This window comes from Nomia melanderi, chromosome 13 (assembly GCF_051020985.1).
Source record: "Nomia melanderi isolate GNS246 chromosome 13, iyNomMela1, whole genome shotgun sequence".
Taxonomy (NCBI): domain Eukaryota; kingdom Metazoa; phylum Arthropoda; class Insecta; order Hymenoptera; family Halictidae; genus Nomia; species Nomia melanderi.
Window position 1 is genome coordinate 3,892,758 of NC_135011.1, and position 24,403 is coordinate 3,917,160.

The 24,403-nt window shown below is 41.9% G+C and overlaps 1 protein-coding gene and 1 long non-coding RNA gene across 11 annotated transcripts in view; one reads left to right on the forward strand and one right to left on the reverse strand.

The window, feature by feature from the left end:
• LOC116431628 (uncharacterized) overlaps positions 1–11,596 on the forward strand; it is a 209,440-nt gene extending 197,844 nt beyond the window's left edge. For both annotated transcript variants that reach the window (XR_012999950.1, XR_012999951.1), the window contains 3 exons: positions 9,009–9,117; positions 9,183–9,451; positions 9,540–11,596. This is a non-coding gene — a long non-coding RNA (uncharacterized LOC116431628). The remainder of the gene's footprint in view (positions 1–9,008; positions 9,118–9,182; positions 9,452–9,539) is intronic.
• Positions 11,597–11,608: 12 nt separating this feature from the next.
• On the reverse strand, positions 11,609–23,357 carry LOC116431621 (uncharacterized). 9 transcript variants are annotated; one of them, XM_031987335.2, is made up of 18 exons: positions 22,943–23,357; positions 22,280–22,371; positions 22,046–22,222; positions 21,827–21,966; positions 21,565–21,743; positions 21,359–21,489; positions 21,128–21,247; positions 20,919–21,053; positions 20,748–20,838; positions 20,602–20,677; positions 20,260–20,523; positions 19,984–20,172; positions 19,507–19,662; positions 19,294–19,427; positions 18,896–19,228; positions 17,082–18,819; positions 16,273–16,998; positions 11,609–13,938 (listed from the first exon to the last, which is right to left on the reverse strand). In XM_031987335.2, the coding sequence occupies exons 1-18, from the start codon at positions 23,300–23,302 to the stop codon at positions 13,721–13,723; spliced, it is 5,259 nt and encodes a 1,752-aa protein (XP_031843195.1). In that variant the 5' UTR covers positions 23,303–23,357; the 3' UTR covers positions 11,609–13,720. The 9 variants fall into 9 exon arrangements, 7 of the variants coding, with proteins under 7 accessions (XP_031843195.1, XP_031843196.1, XP_031843194.1 ...); XM_031987338.2 differs by having other exon boundaries at positions 11,610–13,938; positions 19,990–20,172; XR_004235980.2 differs by adding an exon at positions 15,793–15,928 and having other exon boundaries at positions 13,792–13,938; positions 21,359–21,743.
• Positions 23,358–24,403: the final 1,046 nt, after the last annotated feature.

The following is a 24,403-nucleotide window of genomic DNA, read 5'->3' on the forward strand; positions in this document are numbered from 1 at the left end:
ACAGCAAAAGCCCCTACACATCGCGATCTCCAAAATTATCCGGAATAAAATGAATCGACGGCAACTGCCCGCCGAAAATCGCGAAACAAGAAGGTAATTCGCGAATCGTGTCCGCTCAAACGAATTCTCCGTTACAGTTTTCGCGTGTGTCGGTTCTCGCGGACGTCACCGTTCATTTCTCTTCGTTTCCTCTCGCCCTGGCGATCTCAAAGCGACAGGATCCGGGATCATTCGGATTATTCGCGGGCTCACCGCCGTGGGTCGTGGATGCATGCCACCCGCGTGCCGTCGGACACGGGCACTCGCGTCGTTTACACGACGAACGCAAACACAGACGGCAAAAAAGACGGGGCCGCTCGTAAAGTGACGTGCATCTGCGCGCACGGCTGCACCCGACCTCGCCTCGACGAAAAAAGATGACGGCCACTTTCGGAGCCACACGCGTGTCACGGTTTTACCTGACTCCGCCGGGCGGTTCGATGGACAGTGACCTTATTCCCGACGGCGACGGGGATGGAAATGTGGGTCGGCGGCGTGGAAATCGTTTTGCGGCGATCCGACTTTAACCCTTGCACTCGGGAGGCGAATCACGGTCGTCGGTCGGTTCGATACAGCAAAATTACAAAGTTTTATGTACAATATTAACCCTTTGAACTCTGTAGGCAACAATATTGCACCAGTTATAATATTGAATATTTTAACACTAGGTTTACGGGACGCGTCAAATTGACGCATATTGGATTTTAGAAATATTATTTTGTAAATATTCACGCTCCAGTGCTAAATAGAAAATATATGTAGAACTCATTTACGTCTGATAGTTTTTATTTTCTTTCCTATAGTTTCAAGGAAATTTTAATCACTTACATTTCAATCACTTTAATAATTTAGTGCTATTAATTATTGAATAATTTAGTAGTTTCTTTTCTCTGACTTTTATAAGCTTACAAGTGAGGATGATGGAAAACAATTTACCACTTACGATATTCACTTTGTTGTATAGTTAAGCATAAATTAGTAGTAAATTCAGTAACTAATCTCGTTAACCGTAGAAGGGTTAATAACTAGAATTAGGATTTATGATCTGAAATCGTTTAATTTCAAAATCACTCTCCGAGCATACTTCCGTTCTTCTTCTCTTCGAGGCTGAAAGAGCCTGCACGCTCACAATTAATATCCGACGAATATCATATAACTCTTTACCATTCTCCTCGTTACTCTCGGCGCGGAGAACCTCTAAACACAGCTGCGCTCCTCCCTTTACTCAAACTCCACCCTCCTCTTCTTCCAGCCTACAATTAATAAACAAACGACGCCACATAACTCGTTATTGTCGCTCTCATTACTCTCTGGGCTCATTGCCGCGCGCGCATCGCTAGCATTCGCCCAAACAACGCCGGCGCCGGATAAAATACGCTACCATCGAGCGTATTTAATGACGAACTGCGCGTCTCGGACTAGTCTCTCTCCCTTCGCAAAAGTCTTTCGCTTTAAACGAGTGGCAATCGCATAAACTGATAGTTTCCCGCTCGCGGGCTTCTCGTTCTCCTTTTGTCGGTACGCTTCATGAAGATATCTCCGAGAAGCTTTACCTTCCGCTTGCTCCTTTTACGGGGATTCCGTGGTTAATACGGCGGCACTCGGAACGATCGATGCTCTCGTTTCGACGAGCATGCACGACGCGTATTCCGCGCGACGGAATGCGACGGTTGCAACATTTTCTAGTCCTCGAATCGCTTCCTTAAACACGGCTAATCGATTTCTGGCCGACGACCGGTTTCTCCGCGTCTGGATTTTCCGGGTGCGAGCGCTTTAGGAACAGGTTCAGCTCGGCCGCCGCCTGAAAAATGGTCAAAGTTCATATCCTACGAGAACGCGAACGTTTTACGGATTTATTATGCTCCGACTGGCTGGCCGTTGTGTCGCGTGAACTTTGCTGACGGAATTTTTCTGGAGATTTGAATATCGCTTTCCTGAAATTTTCATGTATCAATGGCTTGTCTTTGGAATGAACGTGGAACTGAAGTGCAGCTTCTTTTGAAATTCTGGAACTTTGGGATTCTAGAACTTTCAAACTTTGCAACTTTACAACTTTGGTAGTTTGATACCTTGGAACTTTGCAACTTTCCAACTTTGATACTTTGAAGCTTTAAAACTTTGAAACTTTGAAACTTTGAAACTCTGGAACTTTGGAATTCTAGAACTTTGCAACTTTCCAACTTTTGTACATTGGAGCTTTCGTACTTTAGAACTTTGGTACTTTGAAGCTTTGAAACTTTGAAACTTTGAAATGGTTTGGATTAGACAATGGTTTGTCTTTAGAATAAAGGTGGAACTGAAGTGTAGCTTGATAAATGCTATTAATGTATTTTTGAAGCAGTCAAGTAACAATCAATAATTGTAAAAGAATTTATGAATGAGTCATTTTGACTCACCTAGTACTTCTAGTGTTAATGTATTTATATGTGGCACGATTGAGATTTCGGAGATAAATATAATAAAGATTAATGAAGAATTAAGTGTATTGAAATTTTAGTAAATTGGGAGCTATATTAAGGAATAAGGTTATTTTGCTTATTAAAATGCTCGTAAAGCATTGGTTTTTATTTCCTCCGTCGAAATGTTCGATTTTGCGTTCAAGGTGAATAATACATACCAGTGTTCGAAGTTATTTCCGTCCTCCACAGAGAAAGGAAATTAACCGCGGCTCAATTTTCACACGACGGCGTTGCTAATTAAGATTCACGCCTTGAAACGGGCACGCCGCCCCTTCAGGCTGTGAAAAAAATTTCTCTATGCTGGTTAGGTTATATTTAAACCCTCCAACTCAGGGTGGAAGCAATGTTCCTCGATTTCCTTGCTATTTTTTTCGTTCCATCATCCCCGTATTCAACATTCCATCTATAATAACGTTTCAGTTAATACCAAACACCTTCCAGCTACGAACCACTGCCAGTACCTTGAGTTTTGAGGTTATGCGTCTAATGGTTTCATCGAATCAAATATCTATTCTTTTACCAATTAAAATAATGAGTAATCTAAGTTGCATCCTTCAATATATATCCAGTGTCCAGTAACCATTATAATCCTATAGTATTTCGAAATAAAATGCGTCAAACTTTCAACCCTTGTATAACGAGTCAATCAATGAATTTCTAATTTTCACTAGAGATACCATAAAAATTAGTTGCAGTTGCTGATAAATTAACCATCTGGAGTGCTAAGGGTTAATAATTGGAAAAGGAGAATTTAGGAACGAGTCGATTTAACCGATCTGGTAGTCCTAGTGTTAACGTAGAATTTCTTTTCGAAACTCGTGTAAGATAGAGAATCCAGAAAACAAAATGGCCGTTGGGGGGCCAACAGTCAGACGGCGTCATGGCACATGCATAGCGGATTGGAAGCAATTTTCGATTAATAAGTTCCAGCTATTTCGGTGACCGTAAAAACCGTAGGGCCGACAGACACACAGGGGAAGAAGAAACGCTGATTTCATGGAGTCGGACGAGGAACAGGCCCTTTCCCGGAATTCATGACCGTCTAAATTCAAACCTGAAGGGCAGACGGGACAAGGTCTTGCGCAGACAAACCGTCTACCGTGCAGCCTCGCGACATTAACTCCGTTTCCTTTTTTCTGCCAACGGGGAGAGATCGAAGAGAGTATGAGGTTTATGGGGCATCAATTTCAACTTCGTACTTTTCATATAAAATCCCGAAAACCATTCGTTTTCTCATCTTTTCGAACGTAGCGACCGTTAGGTCACGTATTAGATACGCCATTACTGCGGAAACTTAACCCTCTATAGGCCGAATTTTTGTTCATGATTATAACAAAATCTATGCAGTGTAAAATTAATAAATATCCACATATAAATTTGAAGAATTGATTCATCCGGTAGCTAAAGCTTAGCACAAACTTAAAACTTAGCTACGTGATCCATTAACACTAGAATTACCGAGCATTTGACACGATTGAAATCTAATCGCTATGAATATTATAGTATTATATTTTCGGTTTCTTCAGACATTCATATCCATATTCAAGTGAAAGTATTTATTTTCAAAATCATTTCGAATATCCAACGCTTCGAAGATATCAATAATTGCTAAACAGAAAAACTGAAACCAGTCATTTTGACTGATACGGTAATTCTAGCGTTAATAATTCCGTTCGAATAATAAAAGGAACTCTTCAAAGAAGTTCCAAAACTTCATAGAAGTGTCATTTTTGAAGAAAAAGGAGCCGTCTTCAAAGCGAGACCGAGCGGCATCAAAAAGTCCCCAGAAACCTCCAATTATTCGAGGTCCGGGCCGCCCCTGTGCACGAGCTAATTAACATCGAGCCGGTTCGGGCAGCGTGCCTCCCTTAATCTCTTTTGTCCTCGTTATCCAGCGTTAACGGTGGTCCGTTCTCCCGGCGAACAAACAAACCCGAAAGCCGGGAGGGTCGTTGTTCGCGGCGGATCCGCCGTTTCTGGTGCTTGGAGGTGTACTGCTCGTTTTAGCCTCTCGGCTAAGGCGACGGAAACATAATGAGGGTGCGAGAATAGTCTTCGGAAAATGACGGGGGTGGGAGGGACACGCAGGGAGGGCCGAGTGACTGACAAACGTCCTTAATGAGAGAACGCGACAGCCGCGAGGCTCGGGGAACAGCCGATGAAAAGTCGGCTAACGATCCGTCGCGCGATTCCTTCGGTGACGCCGCTAACGACCGGGAACGCGGAACGCGGAACGGAATTATTGGTTGAGGCTGAAGAGTCGACGATATCGAACGATGAACCTTCGAATATTTCGGGCGAGCTGGACTGATCGAGAGGTTAGTCGCGAGCTTGCTCGCTGGCAACGCGAGAGAACGACGATTGAGATATCTTGTGTTGATAAGGTGTTTTTGGATATCTTTCGTTGTTACTTAAGTTCTTGATATTTTTGATAGTATTAATTAAGTCTTTTAATAATAGAAATACTGAAATTGACTTCTCACTGCGAATTGTTTCGCTCCATTTGCCACTGAAGAATCTTAAGCTTGAGAATTCTGTTTTCTTTATAACCCACAAATTAGAAAATTCCTAATCTATACTGCTTTGCTTTCTATGTCTATCACCTTTCAACCAATTCAATCACATTCGAAAATTCCTAACCCATACTGCTTTGCTTCGTTTCAATCACCATAAAATCTACTAAATCGTCGCGAATTTTAACATTTCTAATCCATACTGCATTGCTCTCTTAAAACATTGTATACAGGAAACGTAACACTACTATTTCCATGTATCATCGAGTAGTTGCCTTTTGCATATGACTGAAAGTATTTCGATTCGTAATGGAAACTCTGGAAAATCTGTGGAACAATAGATAACGGTACATGGAAATATTAGTGTTACGTTTCCCGCATACGATGTGTTAATTAGAATTCAGAATCTAACGTACGGATTAGAAATGTTAAAATCGCGCGAATATTCCTAGCCTGAAATTCGGTTCGTCTCCTAAAACGGCGAAACTTCCTCCCGGCGCACCGGAAAAAGTTGAAAAAAGGAGGGGATCCCCGGCATACCGGAACGCGGGCTCGTTTATATCCGCGGGGAGGGAAGTTCGCGCGACTGTCGGCACCCCGTGGTATGCGGTTCGGCACTCGAGGAAGCTACGGGACGAGAGCGAAGCCACTTCACCGTTGGAATTCGAAAACCGTTTATCCGTCGCAAACGATATTCCCGATCGGAACACGGGCCACTCGAATTCCTACTCGCGAAGCGGAATATTGTCCTCGAAAGCGGCGTTTTTCTTCCGTTCCGGCGGGCCCTCAAACATTCTAGCCGGCGAGACGCGATGCCACACGTGTTTCTCTCCCTCGTCTCCGCTCGTGCCTCCTTGGTTCTATTTCCTCTTATTCTCTCGTTTCCTTTTCCTCTTTTTCTGCTAATGAAAGAGCCTATGGCTTCAACGCGTGCGACTTGGTACGTTGCGATTGATTTTTCGACCGATTTCTGTGAGGAATGTTAAAGTTGCGAAGGTGGAGGGTCGAAGGTAACTTTTATTTTAATGATTCTTCTATTAGAAGATTAGTTTGAAAGTTGAGAAGGTGAGAGGTCGAAGGTTTTTATTCTAATTCGTCTATTAGAAGATTGCTTTAAAAGTTACAAAGGTGAGAGGTCGAAGGTTTTTATTTCAATTCTTCTATTAGAAGATAGAATTTTCTATGATTATTTTATTTCATTTACTAATTCGAAGGAAATTAGATTACTAGATTAGTGATTCGATTATTTCACTAAAACGTGAAATATTAAGAATGAAGTATCAAAAATTAAAACTTTCACAGTAAGTTTGAAATATCGAGAATAAGATATTGATTAACACTAAAACTACCAAACGGGTCAAATTACCTGACATCTTCTTCTCGCAATTATTAGGAAGGTAAAAAGATTATTAAAGAAATTCATCTAGCGCTACGCAAATTGAATTGTAAATCAATTAAAGTCTGAACAGATGCACTCTCGGAGTTTCTATAGCGAAATTTTCAAAAGTCAATTGAACTGCTCGTAGTTTTAGTGCTAAGAGTATTACAGTACTAGAACTTTCCACGTGTAAACTTTCAAATTTATAGATTTCAAGTAACTGTTTATCATTCGAACGTTTGAAATTCAGGGAGATTACAAATCCCCGCGCGAAAGTAGAATCGCACCTAAGCTGAGTCCGCGCGTCGACTTTCGAGACGATCGATGCAGCCGGCCCGACGATTCTCACGCGTTATCCTAGATAAAGTTTCCAGGAATCCGGTGAAACCGGCGGTCACCGGGTAGAAAAAAGGCCGTATAGACGCCGCGAATCGAAATGCATGAGCTTCGAACTCGAATGGATTCCGGGTGCCTTACTGGACCGGTTGAAGAAAGAGAACGTGTTGATCCGGTCGTGAGCGCGAAACGCGCGTCGCGGGTATAATAGCGAGGCATAATTCATAAGCGGAGATAAAACCGTAATGATTGACACGATTATGTAAGAGCCGTTCGATCGAATCGCGAAAATTGAACTGGTTTCTCGTAACTTCCTCGTAAGGGATTAATCAACCCCTCGCGGAAGAATATTGTTGAAAGTATACAAAACGTTTCGAAGATTCTTCTAAATTATAGAATACTTAAATAGAGAAGGCAATTAAAGAAGAATACTTAAATCATAGAGAATAAGGAAATTAAATCATTCGTTCGCAACTTGGTCATGGAAGTTTGATCTCAAAAATGCCGACATTCAAAGGGTTACTTCATTCTTTGTAATCATCTTAGAACATCGTTGAAAAAATTCATATTCCATTTCCTGATTTCTACTCGAGACAATTGGTAGTATCACTATATTTCATCCCCCTTTATCAACTCCTTTCACCTATATAATCTTTCAGGAAATTCATATTCTACTTTATTTTTATCCTATCAATCCAAGATGATTGGTATCACTATATTCCATTGTCCATTGTTCTTTCCAAACTTTCATCACCTATAGAGCATCATTCCGGAAATTCATATTCCGCTTCTTTATTTCTATTTTATTAATCGAGACAATAAGTAGTATCTCCGTATTTTACTATCTATTCTTCCTCGTCAGTTCTTATCACCTATACGACGCCATTTAAAAAATTCCTATTCCGCTCCTTTATTTCTCTACATTTCTATTAATCCGAGAGAAGCGTAATCACGCCGCTAATTCGAACAAAACCTCGGATGATCGCTTAACGGAATTACCGTACAGTTATCTGAAGTTCCCCGAAGAAGATTCCCCAGAGCTCGATTCCCTCGAAATCTGCTTTGACTAGCGCCGCGGATCGAAGCAAAATATCGCGATTCCCGGTAATAACATTCGCGGCGCGAGGCGTCCCGGGCATTCGCAGCGTTTAGAGGGCAAAAACTAACACGCGCAGAGCAAAATTGCTGGTTCGAGAAATCTCGCTTCTTTTTTTTCGCTCGCGCATCAGCGATCGCGCGAAAATTGCTACGAACAGATCGGCGATGCTCGAGTTTCGTCGTGGCGCGTTTGAAGAACTGGCGGAATGCCGGTGGAAAGAACGAAGGGGATGAAATTGGCCGGATAATTTTCCGAAGTTCGCCTATAATTGCTAATAATCATCCTTAGGAAGCATTCTGCTGGTTCGTTCTCAAGGAACACGGCGCTCGGACACCGTACGCCACGGTTTTTCCCACGAAGAAGACCTTTGCACGCATTCCGATATAATTTTGTAACTTACTCGAGCGTTATTAACGTTCCCGGTCAATTAGAGCTGTTAGAAATGAATTCGGTGCTACTTTGAAGTGGACTTAATGAGAGACACCACCTAAAGACGTTCCGTGTATGGGTAAATTTGAAGAATTTCGATGTTAATCGATATTAACGCGTTGACTGCCGAGAATTTCGAGCGTTTCGTTGTAGTAAGATTTACTCCTTTAATAGAGGAAAATAGTATTAGAAATAATTATTAGTGTTTGGTATTACGATACTTGTATTACACTATTATCTAGCTTCTTGGATTACTGGATATTTTAATGGCAATTTTCTTGTTGTAATTATTCTCAAGCAGTTTGGAAGCTCCGGTCACCGACTACCGTGGCAGTCAACGTAACTGCTTGCCTTTGAATATCGTGTCTGTCTCGAAGATTTATAATACGATTCCACAAATATTCAGTCCTTTGGAGTTCAAATGAAAGTTAGCAATTTGTATGGTGTAAATCTAGAAAATTCTTAACGATAAACGAGTCGTTAGTCAATGTGGTCGAATCTTTGATGCTTCCTGATTTTTGTATATCAATTTTCTGAATTGTTTTCAAGCAATTTGGAAGCTCCAGTCATAGCAACATGTTAAATGGAAACTTAATTTCTAGAATATTCTTCAATTGTTCCAATGACATCGTCATTGCGACAATCCCGGGAAATCTCCGAGTATAACGGGGAACATTTAAATTTCCGATCAGTCCGTAATTGATAAAAGGTGAAGGAAAACTTCATTTGTAAGAATTGATTGCCTCGGTTTCCAGCGACTGCGATTATGGACACTTCTGGGAATCCCTGATGAACCTTCACCGGCGAGCGGCTACGTTAGGAACGTTTAACATCCATCCGTTGATTGAATTTCTTGATTAGAAGGTACGTATGATTTGGAATCTCTATAAGATCTCCGAAGAATTTCACTCCCTGTTCATGTATCACAGGCACACCGATAATTGCGGCTGGAAGTTGCGTCGGCTAGATCGGCCGATGACTGCAAAACCGTTCCGTCGCCTGAAGAAGCGGTGGAATGTCGGCGAGGGGAAAAAGAAGATTAAACACGTGCGGCTTTTCGTCCGGATAGCTCGGGAGAGTCGGTTAATAGAGCCGCGGAACAACGCATCCAGGTTAAATGAACTCGTTAATTGTTCTTCCGCAATAGTGCACTGCGATGCGCAGCCGGGTGCATCGGTTTAAATCCACCTGTTGCCAGGTAACCACGGATCGCTTCGAATTCACGCCGGCGAGCGTTGCGAGCACCCAGGATTGTCTTGGAATTAAAAAATCGTATTCCTTTTCAGCGACTGTTCCGTGGAAATATCGATGACTGTTTAAATCGAGTAATAGATTTTTGGAAACAATTAGAATTTCTTCGATCTCTCACGATTGGAATGAATTATGGAAGTCCATCGTTTATAAATAAAAATAGGAAACGTAAGTAGCAGAATATATAATTATTCTTATAGCGATATTTCTCGTACACCCGTTAAATCGGCGAGCGTACTGGCACGAATCGGTGGCGACACCTGTCAGCGAGGATGATCTACTAAAATACACGGTATTTATACATTCGCGAGATAACAGTCGGTTTCGCTGAATGAATTGCGGAGCCTCCTGCTAGATTGCTGTTCCCAATCAGCATACATTTTCACTGCGTAAATTAATTAAACACGCGCAAGAATTTTCTGCTTGAGCCATGCGAATGATCAAAGATTTTCCCCGTTGGAGGTTCACGCAGTAAAACCGCCGATGCAGCTGTTACACGTGTAAACGTAATTAGAAAAATTAGCGATGATAATATTGAAGACTTCGTTGTTGTTAATTTCTATCTTGATTCCGCGAATCCGTGGATGATGATAACAAGGGAAGCGCTTAGGATAACTTGTCCCTGATAGCCTGCAAGAGGGTTCTTACGGCGAACGATAAATCAGCGGCTGTGTCGCTCGACTTCCGGTTATTTAAGATCGTCTAATGAACCTCTTTGCGATACGTTCGAGTGAAATGTTAATTTATATAGAAATACGAAGCGGGCCTCGGACAATGTTGAGAATGAAAATTAAATTCGCATCGGAACTCGGTCGACGACCCAATTAACAGTTATGCAACGATGCTTGATAATGGTTTTCCGGAAAACCGGAAACCGGTCGCCAACGGCGCGTTCTTTCACCTCGATTCGATCCGATGCAACAGCAGCACGGGGTGTGCTGCTTGTCCGTCCGGAATAATTCATGCATCGCCCGATGCAAGCTGCAACGACGCTAGCATGAGAAATCGCAGCGCCGATCTGGCGCCTGGGCACCGAGAGAATATGTCAGATCGAATTGTACCGCGGTGCATACAAATCACGCGGGTCGTGACAACTGGGAGTACGATTTCTTTGTCCGTGTTCTTTCGTTAATTAACCAATCTCGTTAATTATCTTCTCTCGGTGGAAACGTCGCTTAACAATAGAACTACCGCGCCATGGTTTCGATTTTTCTGTTTCGCAATTATTGATATCTTGGAAGCATTGAATATTTGAAATGATTTTGAAAATAAATAGTTGAATACTAATGAATGTCTAAAGAAACTGAAGATAATCTATTGTCACAATTTGTATAGAGATTACGTATTACTCGGTGGCTCTAGTGTTAATTTTTCTGTTCGAAAATTCTCAATTATATCCATATATTGATAATCTCGTTGCATTACGCCTATTAGATTGTTTCGAAATGTATCACTCTATATAGAATGATTAACCCATTGCCTAACTAATTATTGATTAGCTTGCAATAGTTGCTCGTAATACAATCAATCATTTTTCTCATTACACTCACTGAAGTTCCTTCAAGTTAATCAATCGACATTAACTCTTTGCCTTATAACATATCAGACTCGTGATGATTTTAAACAGAATTTAACACACAAATATTACTCAATTTTTATGAATACAAATTAAATAGTATTATTCTGTTATGAATTATTAGAGCAAACATAGATGTAAAATATACCTAGGCTTTTTCTCTTTTTCCAATAAATTTTCAATAACAAAGTATCGATCAGAGTTGAGAAAGAAATCATAGGTCAAATCGTCAATTCACTGAATCATTAACCCTTAGCAGTCCCATGTCCGACATTCTATTTCATTCCAACCTCTACCTGTTCTAACAATTTTTTCTATATTTATTTGTATCACAATTGTACCATTCGAAGGTAACATTTCAATGACTCCCAAATATGAATAACTAGAGCGTCATATTAAGCTGTAATCGAAAGAACTAACTAACCCGCAAAAGGTTAAGTGCACAGACACCCAGAAAAGGTGAACAGTACCAACGGGAAACAGGGAGAAGGAGGTAACAACGATCTTCGGTAAAAATGCATATTTGCTTTTATTGAAAAAAAAAAGATGAGAGAATTGTGTCTCCGTGTACGTGTGTCAGTGGTGTTGTGTATCGGACATAAATCGATCGAGGAGTGTGCTCCGAAGCCCGCGATCGCGATCGTGGCGACGCGGAACGCCTGATCGCCGGTATTACGACGACGAAACGTGTCTATGTGTATATTCTTATCTCTTGCGCTCGCGCGTTTTACCGATACCACAAACAACACCGGTAACCGTCGCACGCGCGCGCGCGCGGATATTTAAGGGAAGCGTCGCCGTTGTCCACGCGCTCTCAATTAATAATCCCACATCGATCGGGAGACATTAATCGTGACGCGATCGAAATTCGAAGGGGCCGACGTCCCGAACCGAACATGGCCCCTTCCGGCAGGAGAATTCGTTCCTACTATATTTATAGATATACATATACATACATACACTGTTCAAAATTCTGTTTCTTTTTATTTATAATACACACACATATATATATGTATATACATATAAATTCAGTATATAAAGATACATATATATACGTGTACATATCTAACGGCTCGTCTGTATCCACAAGGAACAAACGCGTCACCCCCACCCCATCGTACATTGTACCCCAAGGCGTTTTTCTTTGACCTTGTTTAAATTCGTCTCTTCGCAAACGAAGAATCGCTATTAATCTTTATTACACGCTCGTCCTACTAATATTAAAAATATGAAGTCGACTAGGTCGCCGACACGACGACGACACGACGACTAATACAAAACGGTATTCGTCCCCCTCGTCGACGACGTCGATCACCGAGTATATCGTACCGCGGCGGCTGGCCCGCTAAATTTCTATATTCCTTTGAATTCGTCCACCGTATTCTCGGATCAGGGATCAGAATTGTCGCGCAGAGTCACCGCGTCGTCGAGACCCGGAAACGGATCGCGTTCCCAGTCGGTCGCGTGTTCACTCGCATCGGCCGTGGCAGTATTACATTCGTCGTTCGCCAGCCAGCGATTGGCTCGATGCAAACGTCGCAGAGTTTCCCTTCGCCGCTCGAACGCTTCCATTGCGTCGCGAATCGTGCTCCGTCTTTCCTCCCCCTTCGCGCGGCGCGGCCGGAAGGCCCGCGGAGGAGACACTCGAGCGTAATTGTGACTTTTTAATCGGGTTTTGCCGGTGACAGGGTTCGACTCGCCGATAACGGTTCCTTCAGCGAGCAGGTAATCAACGATGAAACGGTGTAATTTCGGCAGATCGTCGAGCTACAAACGCAACGTGGAACTCGAATAAAAAGAGCCTCCACATGGAGAATACATAAACAATTTTTACACAACCGATCGACACGTTGAACGCCGCACAATTTCCTAGAGCGAAGTATACAAAATGGAAACGATATGATATGAAATCATTCGATCGAATCGCGTTACTGCACGCTCATCTTAATATCGTTAAGCAACATTGTAATCTACAAATGTTTTCAAGTAATCATATTCAATGAACTATAGTAATTCGATTTGGGAGTCACCGTGGCATTCAGCGTGTCAACCTCCATTCGCGCTCACCAAAAAGTGGTGTACCCTTGTAATAAATAATCATAATGCGTGATTCGATGCGTTACAAAAGAATTCCTATCTAGATAAAAACCGTGTACGAAAACAGTGTACACGTTTCCGTCTTAAAAACTTTATTCTAGATCTATCGAACTAGTGACCCGGTAAAACGTCTACGCGTCGGCTGTAACACGTTGCCACCAGCTCCAGCAAAAGTTGATTAAAAATTCACCCTTAGGCGTTCGTCCCCCTAACGTTCTTCCGAGAGATTGCATCGTCGGGCTGTCCCGACTCGAGCGATCGTGTATTATTGTCCACTCTTGGGGAAACAATAGAAAGCTGCGTTCTCGGGCATTAAGCTCTCCCTCGCGTCGGTTGTTGCGTCAAGCCAACGCGTCCGAAGGTACGTTTGCAGCGGCGCAGCGGCGAGAAGCTGAGAGAGCGTCGATTTGCGACACTTGTATCGTTGATCGTCAAACTGACGCGAACGCGTTCGTTTCGAACAAAGGTACGCGGTTCCCTCGGTTCGCTCTCGCAACGGTCCCGCTATAAACGTACCCTAAGGGCTAGGTGGCCATTGGCGAATCAATTCGCGGCGATGACGGCGGCAGCCGCCGAGGACGACGACGATGACGATGACGATTTCTTCTTCAGCACGATGTCCTTGATGTTCAGGTTGACCTTCTCCTTGCGAGGAGGCGGCACCGATTGCAGGCAAAACCTCTTGAACGCCTCCAGCTCGCGCTCGGCGTCGTCCATCTCCCCGTCCTCGAGGTCTATATCTTTGGGCGTGAATACGCTCTCTGCAAAAGACACGCTCTGAATACTAGAGTTGGACCAGCACCCGGCGGAATTTAAGGGAGCATAGAGAAGGGGGGGAAAATTCAAGTTTGCGGTGCACGGTATTGACTTTCTTTTTTTCCTTTGCTTCGGCGTTCGAGTATCGCACCTTGAACCGGATATTGATTCTGTTTCGAATACTTTCTTTCAGTTTCAGCCGAGGTACTGCCTGAGTATGGGTATACGAGAAGAACGCAAGAGAAACGGAATATACAGGCAACCCCGTGTAACGGTTGAGAGAAATTAATCTCATTTGTGGTAGATACGAGTTCTCGTCGAAGCAGGACGACAGAGCTTCGAGTGTACGAATTCCTTGTCACGCGGGGATTGCCTGCATACGAAACGGGAGAAAAGAGCTAATGAAACTCGAGAGGGGGAAGAGCTTTCGGTGGATAAGAGAAAAGTAAAAGATCAAGTGTATACGTGTATGAGAGAAAAAAACAGAGAGAGAGAGAGAGAGAGAGAGAGAGAAAAGAGAAACTGAGAGAACATTTCGCTCGGTCTATCCATACGCATGCAGCATTATGAGCGACATCGGTAACCGACAGGGAAAAGAGAGCACATATATATATATATATCAAGATATATATATATACACATATATGTAATAGAAATGTCAGGAAACAAAATAAATCTCTTTTATTTAAAAAAAATTAGAAAATGTTCAATCTCGTCATTCTCGTGAATTCGTGATCGCCTGTTCTTTTTTTTACTTCTGTCGATCGATTCTCATCGGAATGAAGCTTCAGGTAACAGGACAAGTTAGCTCTGTCGATGGTCAACGAACTTGGTAATGCGTGACTCTCTCGAGTGACCGACGTATCTTTTCTTTATCTGTCCTTTCTCTTTCCACAAGTCGAGTAGTGACGAAAGGAAACAAAGTAATAACAGTGATAACAGTAGTAACAATAATAATAACAGTAACAATAATAATAATAATAATAAATAGTAGTAGTAATAATAATAATAACGGATCCGTAGCAATCGAGTCGGCGTGGTTCAATGTCTAAATAGATCTAGAATATAATGAGAGGTCTCTAAAACTGTCATGCTTTCCGTCGAGAGTTCCGCGTGCTTACGACCGTCGTTGACTTTCTAGGAGGAGGGAACTAGAAAAAAGTAACCAGAAAAAAAGGGACAGACATATAACTGAGAGGTCCCTAAATAAATAGAGATGCTACAAGCTATCCTAAGTCCAAGTGTGATTCTCATACAGGACGTAACGATGATACTGTCAACGATCCAAGAACTTTGTACAGTTGAAAAACCAATTGGAAAAATTCATCTAAACATATGCCTGATTCAACGATAATATAGAATAGGATATTTACAAGTTGCAACGACACGATACTCCCAGCTTCTGCGAGGACTACATCTGGCATATGCTTGCACCAATTTTTCGCTTATTCGTTTTTCAGCGCGAAATCCATCCTTGAAATCTGACACGTTCAGTGTTACATTCTATACTGGAGGTAATCTGAACCAGCGTCCGAAACTGTAGGCAAGCCCTACACTTTAGAAGTAACGAAAAAGTTCCAGCAAATAGAGGTCCTAAAACTGATTCAATCGAATACCTTTGTTATGTATAATGTAAAGTGTTCCAGGACTATCATTTACTAGAAATTCTCAATTATTCGACGGTGTGGGACAACCTTTGCCAGCGTGGGACACTTGTTCAGGATCACCTGGCGCATGTATGTCATAGTTTTAAGCTACGGATTGCATTCGACAGAGAAAAGTCACCTGGATCATCCAACAAAACGAGTCGTCGGCACGCGCGAACAGCGAAAAGAAAATAAAGAAAAGATAGTGCTCACTGGCCAGAGTTTCTTCCGGACCAATCCCCTGAGAAATTCGTGGCGGCCAATTCGAGGAGATCCCGAGTGTGTATCATCCGGTATTCGAATAAATCTTTTGACCTAGCCTCGTCCTAACGCGGTACACTGCCCTCTCCTGACGAAACGAAACGAAAGAAAAACCGTCGTCAGTACGATTCAATCTCTACTCGCTCGTGTCCGGAGACTCAATACTTGGGTGTGTGTTGTCAATTTAATTTTGTGTGGTTCTCAAAAAGAAAAAACAAAAAAGAAAAGAGAGAAAAAAACAAACAAAAAAAAACATCAAACAAGTCAATTGAAAAGAGACAGTTTTTAACGTCTAACGCCGGGAGCGATGGCATTGCAGCCCGGGTGTGTACGTGTGGAGTGTGTGTGTCTGTCTGTCTCTGTGTGTTAAGGAAAACAAAAAATGAAAGAAGCAAATTTACATGTTAAATTCTGATTATTGTTGTTTCTCACCAACGAGGTTCCAGTCATCGCCGCACTGTCTCGTGCCGGTTCCGCGTTTTTTCTTTTTCTTGCTCTTCCCGGTACTCGACGCCGCTATTGAAGCATTTATCGCTTCCCGGACCGCCGTTTTCGCGCTCTGTACGTCCTTTATGCTCGCCTCTGTCCTCACCTTCGTCAAGGTCACGCTGGTTCCCTTCAAGTTGATCCCGTTCTCCGGTATCGGTTGACCGTTCGTCACCTTGCTGATCTGAATGTTGGCCAGATCGCTGAGGGTCGTGCAATCTGGCGTCAGTCTGCTCCTCAGTTCGGCGAGGCTCGACGGGATAATACCGTTCGTGTGCTTTAGATTCGAGCTCTCCGCGGATGTCCTGGACGACAGGTCACCTTTCACTATGTAATCGGGCTTCGGGGGCGACGTTAGGCCTGCATTGATCGCCTGTTGCAGCGCAGGACTCCTGATGGTCACCATTCCGTTCTCCGACACCTTTATGATAGCTGCCTGTTGCGTCGGAGGCACTTTCATCGGACCAAACGCTGGGTTCCTTATGGTCACCATGTTCGTGTTAGGATTATGGAGTATTCTAGCAGGTTCATCCGTGTGATCATTCGCGAACGGATCGTTGTTTTGCGCTGTCGTCTGATTGCCGGCGTTTACCGTGTTGGCTCCACTTTTGTTCTTTTTCTTCTTCTTTTTCCCCGTGGTGCTCGAGTTTTGTTGGTTTTCTTTAGGCACGTCTACGATGAAATACACAGTAAAGAAATGAGAAATGTATTCCGGATTAGTTTTCCAGATTCTGTTCAATATTTAGCATACTCACCTTTTTCCGTGGGTTTCGGGAGAAGGTCTTGCTTCAGTTTTCCAGTATCGACCACGATCACGTTGCCGCCCGCTTGAGAGCTCGAGTAACTCGACTGGACGCTACTCATCGGTGCAGCGATTATTGTAGTTTGCTTGGGAGGATTTACTGGCTTGGGCAACGGCGCTGATCTTATTGGCAATGGTTTAGCGGGGGCGTCGACCTTCGTTATTGTGATCCCAGGTGGTAGTTTTAAATTTTCTATGTTGATCTTCGAATTTGCGCTGATGTCTTTGAACTGGCTACTTAAAGGGGAGTTAACTCGCTCAGCGGTGGTGGGTTGAATCTCCGATCGCTTGATTGTCGGTTGGGAAGAGGCTATCTTAGTTTGTATCTTCTGATTATCGTTTTTCGCCTGTTTGCATGTCCCATTGGTACTTGCATTCTTATTGTTCTTACTGGAATTCAACTGGCCGCTTTTTTCTTGCTCCTGACCCTTTGATTTCTTATTGTTTTCATTAGTGAGATTCGGCGGTGATTTTTGAGAGACTGGTGTCTGAGGGGGAGTATTTATTTTATTCTGTTTCTTGCTAGACACTGTTTGCTGCTGATTCTTATTCTTATTTACTGTATTCTGTTGCAGCACGTTTTCTTTGTTCTCGGTGTTCTTCTTATCTTTCTTAGACTTCTTCGTCTCCGTTATATTCTGCTGCTGGACCTTCTTCTCGTCCTTTCCCTTAGTTTTCTCACTATTTCCTTGTTGTTTAACATTCTTATTGTCACAAATTTTATTTTGCGCCTGTTGCTTCGTATTATTTGTCTGTTGAGACTTGTTGCCTTGCTGTAATGAGTTATTGTTGTTATTGCTATTGTTATTATTATTGTTGGTGTTGTTATTGTTGTTGTTGTTGTTGTTATTTGCTTTGGTTTTTTTCTTCTTCCCACTAATATTCTGATTCTGTTCGTTCTCCAACTTGGGCAGCGAAACTTCCTTGGTTTGCCCATTCACCAACGTGAACAATACTTTATCCTCGGCCGGTGTTTGACCCTTTAACGTAATTGTAACCGTAGGCTCTGCACTGTTCGACTCCATAACCCTTTTAATGGTGACCATCTGAGGCTGGCTCTCCGGCTGAACCGGTTTCTTCACTTCTTTCGCCTTCGCTTCTTCCAGCTTCTTCAGTTCTTTCTTTTGCTTCTTCCTTTCTTTCTTCGTTAACTTTTTGTCGTTTACTTCCACTGCCAGCGATTTCTCTGTACCGTTTGTACTACTTTTCGTGCTTGTACCGTTGGTACTTGTCAATACTTTATTACTCTTATTAATAATTTCGGCTTTGTCAGTTTTACTGGTCAACTTATTCGTCTGGCTAGCAACCACCGTCTTATCAACTTTGCTTGGATTAATACTTTTATTCTTTAAATTCGTATTCACAGATGCAGCCTTCGCCTTACTATTTATACTAATGGTACTACTACTACTGCTGCTGCTACAGCTACTACTACTAGTGTTGCTACTATTGCTACAAATTTCTTGCTTGTCTTTCTTTTTATTACTTAATTGCTTTACACTCGGCAATGCTACTGGCGGTGATGTAGGTAAAATAGATACTTCGGGTAGATTACACTGAGGTAATAATCTCTGAGAAACAGGTTTCTGTGGGTCTACGACTGTAATTGTTACTTCCGGCGTTTTTTTCTGTAGTTCTATCAGTTTTTGTCTTTCTGCCTCTTGCCTATCTCTTTTCAGCTTTTCCTCCACCTGTAACGAAGGAAAGATTAAACTGCAGGCATGTTAAGCGATGCGCCATTAGATTTTATAATTCCCATCGACGAACCTTTCGTTGCTTCTGCCTGGCTTTCTTCTCCGCTTTCTTATTATTATCCTTTTTCCCATTTTGATTCCCTTCAATGAACTCTAACAATTCTTCCAAATCCCTCTGATCTCTTTGATCCTGTTGGACCGTAGAGGTAGTAGAAACTGGAGTATTAGACCTAGGCGCCATGCTGGTCACCGTCTTTGTTTCTGGATTCGTATTCGTCGATGACTCCGAAGAACTCTTCGAAGGACTACACGTGGCTTTACACTTCTTGGCCTTTTTCTTAGTTAACAACTGTCTCAATCTTTCTCTCATTTCATTATAATTCCTACTAACTGGCGCTACAGAAGGCTACAAGGAAGAATGAAATTATTGCGAATAAAATTACATTAAAGGTATAAATAAAATTCACTTACAACTCCATGTCCGAACACCTCACAGTAACAACAATCACAATGCCTACTCGAGTCCCTTTGTGCCGAACTACTGGTCGAACAAGAGTCCTCTTGACTGCTTCCGGAATCAGAACAATCACCGTCCCCGGAACTCACTGAAAGCGGAACAATTGGTTACAATAAGTTACAGTTATGAAAGTAATGAACACGAAAATGCATCAAATATGTACTAACAATCATTACACGATACTCTTTTGATGTGCTCGACGTTGGCTTGTTTGTGACATGCATGCGACGAATGATTGTTGTGTGTGTGAGATCTGTGAGGAGGGGCCGCGTTTTTAACCAAGTCCGGTAGAGGCCCGTGCGTGTGTGGAGGATGAGTGGTACCTGTTTGATTCAGAATAAATATAATTATAAGTTTCCAAACTTGTTTGCGATGAGCACATTTTTATTAAAACTATATGGAAAATGCAAGTCGATCAGCGTGTACGTGTATGTATATATAAAAAGAAACACATTTAAATTATTTTTTCACAATAGTAGTAAGATATTAAAGTTTACACTTTATACTGGATTTCATTTAAAAGATGATTGTCTGAATCATAGACTTCCTTTTCAAAGGACTTAATACAGCAGTTCAAAGCATCTTAAATTAATTTCATGAAATTACCGTATGGCTGAAATCTGATGGAACGATTTACCACTTACACCTACCGAGATGTGTTGGATGATTGTGAGCGGTGTTTGGCGTTTGCGTGGTAGAATGTCTTGTTTGTGTTTGAGCAGATTGCGTAGAACCAGATTTCACTACAGGTTTAGTTGGTTCTTGATTAGTCTTCACAGTCGTAGGAGATGCTGGCTTTGGGTGATTGTTCGACACAGCCATTTCAGGTACAGCTAACAATGTTATAAAAGTTTATAATAACGATGCGTCGACGGTGCCGTTACAGCAATTATATGTTTTATCCTTTCTTTCATAATTACATTTTGTTAGGCATGGACAAGTGTTCCATTTCCGTTTCGAGTTTAACAAACACGGACACGGAGGATTTTCTAAAACTCCTTTCTTCCGTTCCGTTATTTCCCTAACATGCTGATACACGCACGAGCAAGGCTGCGGTTCAGTTCGCAAATCTGTATCCTCCTGAACACTTCTAATTTCACTCACATCGAGTTTCGTTTCTTTCGATTCCATTGGATCTACTTTCTTTTTGATCTGTGTTGCGGAATAATTTGCTATGTCTTCTTCTAAAAATGGAATTCCAGTAAGTGATTCCAGATTTAATAACAAATCATTTAACGCACCGTTCTGAAGGTATACTTTACCTAAAAAACCATTAATGAGTTGTGAAAAAGGATTTTCTATTGGCAACCCTATACTTTCCGTGTCACTTTTATTCGCCTGTAAACGTTAGTCCGGTTAATCATTACCAGATGGAAAAATATTAAAGCAATATATAAGTTTTTCTTACATTCGATGACACTGGAAACCCTGTACACGTGTGAAATTCGCAACATTTCCCTTCTTTCGCGTTACTTTCTAAGCATCCGCCTTCGTGAGTCCTGTAAAATCAACTTCATTTTACTATTCCATTCAAATAATCATTTACACGCGCATAATAAAATATTCTAAATTATCTTACCATTTTGCAAGTTGATCTTCGATTATATCGTCGATCAAAATTTGAACTATCTCGGCAGACGAAAGTAGCCTGTCCATTTCAACCTTCCCCTGCGATGCAAGCATTGACAATTGACTATCAACTTCTTGTAATTCACTGGAATAGAGAATAACACTGTATCATACATCTAACGTCACAGAAGGAACTCTTCATTTTACATATCAACATACTTTCCACTATCAAGCGATTTATTCGACATACGCTGCTCTATAAATTTCCTAGTTACAGAAAATAATTCCCAAGTCCTCCATATTTGCTTAAGCCTGGTCATTCGAACTGCTAATTCTGCACTGAAATGTGTGCTGTTTATGAAACTCCGATCATACATTTATTACCTTGCACTCCAGTTAGTAAACGCTTTTGCTCGTATCGATTAGGAGGTAATTTCAAAAATTGCTTACTTGTATTTGTCCATCCACGGTTCCGTGTCTGGCCACAGATCCCTGATTTTCGTCATTTTGTCGTCAAATGCTAAATATCGATGAACGAGACCTTGATATTTCGAGCCTTTCAAAGATAAAAATTTCCTTAACTGTAACATCAAAGAAACCATTAATCTTTTCACGTAGTCCAGGGGTAAGTATACTTTTGCTTTTAATATATTTACCTGTCCAATAAAGGAAGGCAAATTATTTTGTACCAATGACTCATCGTATACATAGATCTGATATAACTTTTTAATGAAACAGTCCCATGTAAATTTGCACAAATAACCCTTCAATGGTTTTACTAATTCAGAAATTTGTGATGCTGTCGATATCAATGCATCATAATCATCTAAGAGACCTGCACATAACATATATGTGTAAGGTCAATACATACAGTGGCTAATAAAAGTTTGTAATCTTAAGTAATAGCATTCAAGGTACCTGTAAGAAAAATTTCTGCTAAATTATTTACACTATGATCATGTAGAAGAGCTAACAATCGAACTTTTACTTCTATAACAAACTCTTGGGCCTGACTCACTAGCCTCATAGATAACTGTCCAGAATCCCAATTGCATAGTCTAAAAACAAATACCACATCTAAATCTACTGATTTCGATCAGTAGATGTCATATGCATAAGATCATTCTTTAAACTTACTGCAGAACAATCTCATGCATATTGTCCATAGAAAGTGCATTTTGTTGCATTAACAAGTTCCCTGGGGTATGAGAAGCTTCTAGCGCAACATTGAAAGAGGCACGCATGTACTGTTGCAATTCCATCCATAAGTTTTGAAATTTTATAATCTTCTGCAGTTCCTCTCTACAGAGATCTCTACAATAAAGATCAGTTCTGTTAAAACTTTTCCATTTTCAATTCAATAACAATTACCTTTTCACTTTATACGAATCCGTTTGTACATATCCAGGATCTCTTGCACCCTTTATGAAAGCATGAACTGCATTCATATCTATCACCCCGTTCTGAAAACATAACATTCACATAAACACTCAATCCCTTCAAATTCTCATACTAATTCAATATCATTTCCCATATCCAAAATTCAAATACCTTATCGTTATCGTCTATATGAGAAAACCACAATATTACAATCATAAGTAACAAGGAACCTTAGTTTTAATCGATTTCATAATATAAATACAAAACAATAAATCCCACAAGCACGTTGAATATACCATGAAACTACGAGTACTACACGTACACAAACTATCAATACGAATACAGTATCTTCTACACAGAGACCGTCGTAACACAATATACTAATAAATCCCATTCCACTGTACATCTCGCATAATGAAATTACCAATTTATGTACAATAAATTCCTGAACAACGTGTTCCATGTATTTCCCACAAATTCCATTTACATTAACTAGAATTGTCATTGTCCCTTCACTTGTACAAAAACCGAAGGCTTAATAAATCTAATATCAATGAACCAGTCTCATAATTTCTCCTTTAAATTCCTTTATCCATGGTTTATGATCGATGGCTCTCGGAGGGGGGGTGCAATTACATTCATGAGGGAACGTACCGCGTCAGGAACCAAATTCGCGACGACAGGTGACCTGACAGCGTCGCTTTCGTAATCCGTCGCCAAGTCCACATCCTGTCGCGTTGGGTCGTCGTCTGCAACGATGCAGGTATCGCGAGGTGCATCGTCTGCGTGTTTCTTAGCGAGAACGTCACCCATCGCTACTACGTTGCTTTCTCTCGTCCTATTGCATTGACCGTCCTCGCCGTCGCTGCCGCTCATTCTATCACCGCGTGGTGCAACTGGTACACCAAGTGGATCGTTCGCGAGCACTCGAACCGGGCCACACGGCAATCGATACGGTTTTCCACGGGTTTTACTTGGAACCGCGTAAACACCTAAACCGCATTCAATCAACATTCGCTCAATATGGCGTCTCGCGTGCTCGTCCCGTGGTTCGGCGTTGTGACGTGAGGTGACGCGGTCCGGCGATTGCGTGGTAGCCGAGCAGACGTAGCGCGTTCGTCACGGCCCGCTTCTCGTATTAAAACCGTCGCCAAAAATAAATATTTCTTCGTGACTTTGGTGCCATTCTTTTAAGATTGCCCTGCGGTAATTAAGTACGAAAGCAAAATTGGATTGTTCGGTTGAAACAAGGGTGTTCCGTTTTGCATGTGAACGATAGTTTTCCGTTGCCGCGATTGTTTAATACGCGAGAAGCTTATTTAAAAAGATAAATTAATCTGGGAGATAGTTGGATTGATTGTAAAACGTCAAGATAATGAAGTAACACATTTTGAGTAATTTGATAAGTTGAACTCATTATCTTATTGTTTCTGGAGTAACATCGACTTGGGATTTGTAGAGGCGTACCGTGTTGTGAAGATTTTTGTATGGAGTTTCTGTCTGCGGGGACTTGGGACGAAACTTTTCGGTACCATTTCAGATTCGCGCTCCACGTTACCGATACGAAGAACTGGAATTAGTGAGAATCGAGTTAGATGTATACTGCATTTCTGTCGTGAGTATTTATTTTAAATAATTTTCGAAAGTGTTAAAGGGGTTGATTAGAGTACCATTTTCTAGGAGGATTTCGAAAAATGTTAATAGAGTTTCTTTTTTGGATTTTGGAACTCTAACATGCTGCTAAAAAAATAGAAAATAAAAAAATTGGCGACATGGGAAAATTCTTGCAACCCCCAGGAGAAACCCCTTGAACCCCCAAAAGAAACCTCTTGAAGGTTCAGGAGAAACCCCTCGAACCCCCACGAGAAACCCCTCAGACTCCAATGAGAAACCCCTCAAACTCCCTGGAGAAACCCCACAGACCTCTACGAGAGACCCCTCGAACACCCATGAGAAACCCCCCGACTTAAGCGAGAGACCCCCTCGAACCCCCACGAGAGACCCCTCGAACCCCTGCGAGAAATTCCCAAATTTCACCGAGAGACCCCCTCGCACCCCCAGACATAAGCGAGAGACCCCCTCGAACCCCCACGAGAGACCCCTCAGACCCCCACG